We start from the raw sequence: 4,583 nt of genomic DNA, 5'->3' as shown, positions 1-4,583 counted from the left end.
ATAATGATACGAATTCTACTAATAAGAACAATATAAAACGCACCAAGGATTAATGAGCTACTGGATTGATGAATATTAATCAGGTTGTGTGCGTTCGCTCGAACCGATTTGCTGAAATCAAAACAGGGACGATAATAGGTGAGCGCCAGCCAATGAGATTGTCGTTTGCGCATTAGCTCCGCCCACTACCGGAGAAAGCGGCAGTTCTTAAAAGCTGAAGAATTCCAAAGGAACTCCGTTATTTTGACAGCAAAATACAACAAAGAATATCGTTTACATGTAGCGCATCAATTCTCTCTCGCTGCGTGTGTGTGAGACAAAGCGACGGCGAGTCGTGATTTACTCACAATGTAGAGGGTTGAATAATGATATTAAAAAATAAAGAAAATTAATACAAATGACAAAAGCACATAACAAACTTACTAAATCTTAAATTAAAACCAACATGAAACCTGAAAATGTAAGCTCTTTAAAAATATTAATAAAAGCTATAATAGTATATGAATAATACTAAAATAAGACGGTGTGCATCTCAGGTCATGTGATCTGACTCACGCTGACGCTGCTGCCCATGTAGAAGAGCAGGCTGTCCGGTTCGCTGGTCTTCATGGTCAGCGTGAGTGTGTTGAAGTTACTGGAGCTCACCTCTGGTCTGTACGCTCGCACGCAATCCTTATCCGCAGAAACAGCCACTTTAATCTGCAGAGGTCCGAGCACATTAGGGCTGTCAAAATGGCTGAAAAACTAAATTCGAATTTTTTACTTAAATATTATCAATATTCGAATTATATTCGAATTTAAAAGGCATAATTTCAGTTAGGGGAGGAAAAAAGATTTTGGCTTCTCTCCTGAGGCCACAAGAGGGCGCATTGAGCAAAATATTACTAATGCACGTTAGGGCTGTCAAAATTTTTTCCGAATTTCGCATTTTCGTCGAATTGAAAATAAAAATCCACATTCGAATGTAAAAACGTTTAGGTGTGTGTCAGGCTGCCTTACCAGCGGCGCACGAGATGCGATGACGATTTAAGTGTCGTTGCATTTTAATGCTTTTGTAAGTCTATCCAGTTGAAGCCACTAGATGCAGCGCTGCTGCGTTGTTCATTCAAAATATTGCAGAAAAAGAGAACAATCAATGCAGAGAAGATCTTGTTTACGTCAAAACCGAAACCAAACCGTTCACACAGAACACGTTTATCACATTTTCATGTAAGTTCAACTTTTTTAAAACATGTCTCAGAACTTTATGGCGGGTTTTCCCCATCCTACTATTAGGGCTGTCAAAATGGCTGAAAAACTAAATTCGAATTTTTTACTTAAATATTATAAATATTCGAATTATATTCGAATTTAAAAAGCATAATTTCAGTTAGGGGAGGAAAAAAGATTTTGGCTTCTCTCCTGAGGCCACAAGAGGGCGCATTGAGCAAAATATTACTAATGCACGTTAGGGCTGTCAAAATTTTTTCCGAATTTCGCATTTTCGTCGAATTGAAAATAAAAATCCACATTCGAATGTAAAAACGTTTAGGTGTGTGTCAGGCTGCCTTACCAGCGGCGCACGAGATGCGATGACGATTTAAGTGTAGTTGCATTTTAATGCTTTTGTAAACTTTGAAAAAAACATATCTCGAGACTTTATGGCGGGGTTTTTCCCATCCCACTGCATCTCATGTTTTTAAGTGAAAAAAGCACTCTATGTGATTGGTTTTCGGTCCTTTGTATTAAACTATACATACATGCATGATGCTGTTTTGTTTCTAATTGTTTAAGCAACTTTATTAATTATATAAGATTTATGATGTTATTTTATGCTTTGAAGAAACGGTCATTAGTAATATTGGACTAATCTCAGGAGAGAAGCCAAAATCTTTTTCCCTCCCCTAACTGAAATTATGCCTTTTAAATTCGAATATAATTCGAGAGTGCAGTGAAGTCACTCACCGGTCTCCTCTGAGTCTCTGACTAGCTGGTTAGTGCTCCTGATGCTGTTATTAGCCGAGCCCACCGCAGAAGACGACTCTTGCAGCTTCACACGATAATCCTCCAGACGCTCCAGAGCTTCCTGTAAAGATGCATTCGCTGCTTCCTGCTGCTGCTTCGCCTCGAGGACTTCAGCTCTGCTGCCTGAGAAACAGACAGAACGATTCATTTAACCATTGTGCATCAATTTAAAAAAGTTACTCAGAGGTACTTAGAGGACAAAAACATCTAAGGCTGGGTAAAAAAATATCGGTATCTCGATTTTAATCGATTCTCATTTTGACGCTTCAATGTTTAATTTATGTTTGAATAAATCCATCAAGTTTTTATGACAGCCACAATTATGTTTATATATTTTTTTAAAACAACAAATTGAAGTAGAAATATTATTATGTAATTGTAACTTTATTATTTTAAAAACTTCGTTAAGTGTAATTTTAACAAATAAGTCAATTTTAACCTTCAATATTATAGTAATGTAGTACCAACTGACTCTCATGTATATTTTACAGCATTAGTTAAGAGATTTTTTTTTCCTTGAGAAAATTTGGCATGTACTGTACCTGATATATATCCAAAATAATCCATATTGAATCGAATTGAATCGGTAATCGAATCGAATCACAAGCTTGTGAATGAGAATCGAATCGTGAAATTTGTGTCAAAACATAAAATATATGTTATATATTAATTTTGTTTTCTGCTTTCAATAATATAGTTTTGTTTTTCTTTTTTACCAACATCAGCTTTGATCATAAATACCAAAAAAAAAGGGAAAAAAAAAAAGACTGTAGTAATCCAAAAAAATCTGCTTATTTAATATATGGAGAATATATATATATATATATATTCTCCATATATTAAACGATAAGCAGATTTTTTTTTGGGATTATTACAGTCTTGCATATGTCAATGAGTAGAAACAACATTAATTATGATGCATCATTATTTTTTGTGCAGTGTCCGATTTAAAAAAAATTAATAAAAATGGTGCCAACATGATAAAAAAATAAAAAGTATTACTACTACTAATAATAAAAACAGTAAAACGTTTTTAAAAATTAATAAAAAAAAAAATTTCCATTTAAAAATAGCAATAATTTCTAAGCACTGCCATCAGAATGAAAGCCTATTAACAAAGAATGCATGATTTAATGCCTAAATGGCACTGGGATTAAATATTACTGTTTTAATGTGTTTCAATGGAGACATTTTTGGTACTGAGTCTTGTGTGTAACTTTTTTTTTATTCTTAGTGTAAAATAAATGTATGAAAGCAAATGAGTGTGAAATATATAAATATATATATATATAAAAAGGCAAAATGTATGCTGTTTGCATTAACAGCCAAAATTATCTAGAAAATGAAACAGGGTTACCGCACCATTAGGGAGGTTTCTCAGGATGTTCAGGGCTTCTGGGAGCAGCTGTGTGACGTTCTGAACGCTCGCTCTAACCAGACTCAACCTGCTGGTCACTTCACTGACGCTAAACACCAGCCCTGAAACAGACAGACAGGAATGAGATGATCCTCTGTATGAATGATCTCAGGTGTGTGTGTGTGTGTGTGTTCACCTTCTGTGTGGTTCTTCAGGTGTTAGTGCTGTGTGTCTGTCTGTGTGTGTGTGTGTTCACCTTCTGTGTGGTTCTTCAGGTGTTAGTGCTGTGTGTGTGTGTGTGTGTTCACCTTCTGTGTGGTTCTTCAGGGACCCGCTGGTGTCCAGAATCTCTGAGCTCTTCTGAAGCGCTGTCTTCCTCTGCTCAGTCAGCGAGCGCTCGGACTCAGACGTCTGACACAAAACACACACAGCAGCATCACTAAACAGTGTTTTTTAATATCATACCGAATTCTGAATATCTGATGATGTGTATCATTTTGTTTTTGGTCAGTCGAACCCTTTAGATGTGAAATTCTCTTGAAGTTCCCCCAAGATTTTACATTAATTTTATAATTATTTAGCAACACATTGTCACATGACATGCAAGTAAACAGATAAAATATCCAATCTTTTTTAGTAAGTGATTAATTTTTGTTTTTATTATTTGTTACATTGTTTAAAAAAAGTTTGGGATCAGCGAGATTTTTAATGTTTTTTAAAGATGTATATTTTGCTTATCAAGGCTGCATTTATTTGATCAAAAATAGAGAAAAAAATTTAATATTGAGAAATATTATTACAGTTTAAAACAGCTGTTTTCTATGTGAATATCTGTTAAAATGTAATTTATTTCTGTGATCAAAGCTGTATTTTCAGCATCATTACTCCAGTCTTCAGTGTCACATGATCTTCAGAAATCATTCTGATTTATTATCAATGTTGGAAACAGTTGTGCTTCTGAATAAAAAAAAATAAAAAAAATTTGTGATCCTTTTTTCAGGATTCTTTTATGAATAAAAAGTTAAAAACAGCATTTATTCAAAACAGAAATCTTTTTCTAACAATATAAGTATTTACTGACACTTTTTATCAATTTGGCACATCCTTGCTGAATAAAAGTATCAATTTCTTTAAATTCTTAAAAAAAAAAAAAAGACTGATCCCAAACTTTTGAACGGCAGTGTAAATAATATAATTGTACGAATATATATATATATATATA

The 4,583-nt window shown here is 34.1% G+C and overlaps 1 protein-coding gene and 1 long non-coding RNA gene across 2 annotated transcripts in view; both read right to left on the bottom strand.

The window, feature by feature from the left end:
- Window positions 1-694, bottom strand: part of LOC107728985 (laminin subunit alpha-1-like) — a 5,533-nt gene extending 4,839 nt beyond the window's left edge. Inside the window, exon 1 of the mRNA XM_016539330.1 lies at window positions 556-694. Within this exon, the coding sequence (XP_016394816.1) occupies window positions 556-609 (54 nt within the window). The 5' untranslated portion in view covers window positions 610-694. The remainder of the gene's footprint in view (window positions 1-555) is intronic.
- Window positions 695-1,950: 1,256 nt separating this feature from the next.
- Window positions 1,951-3,770, bottom strand: LOC107728993 (uncharacterized). Its single transcript, XR_001638534.1, has 3 exons — window positions 3,670-3,770; window positions 3,367-3,483; window positions 1,951-2,127 (listed from the first exon to the last, which is right to left on the bottom strand). It is a non-coding gene; the product is annotated as an uncharacterized LOC107728993 (long non-coding RNA).
- Window positions 3,771-4,583: the final 813 nt, after the last annotated feature.

The sequence above is a fragment of the Sinocyclocheilus rhinocerous genome, unplaced genomic scaffold (assembly GCF_001515625.1).
Source record: "Sinocyclocheilus rhinocerous isolate Xijiao unplaced genomic scaffold, SAMN03320098_v1.1 scaffold37, whole genome shotgun sequence".
NCBI classification, from domain to species: domain Eukaryota; kingdom Metazoa; phylum Chordata; class Actinopteri; order Cypriniformes; family Cyprinidae; genus Sinocyclocheilus; species Sinocyclocheilus rhinocerous.
This window is presented reverse-complemented; position numbering and strand designations above follow the sequence as displayed.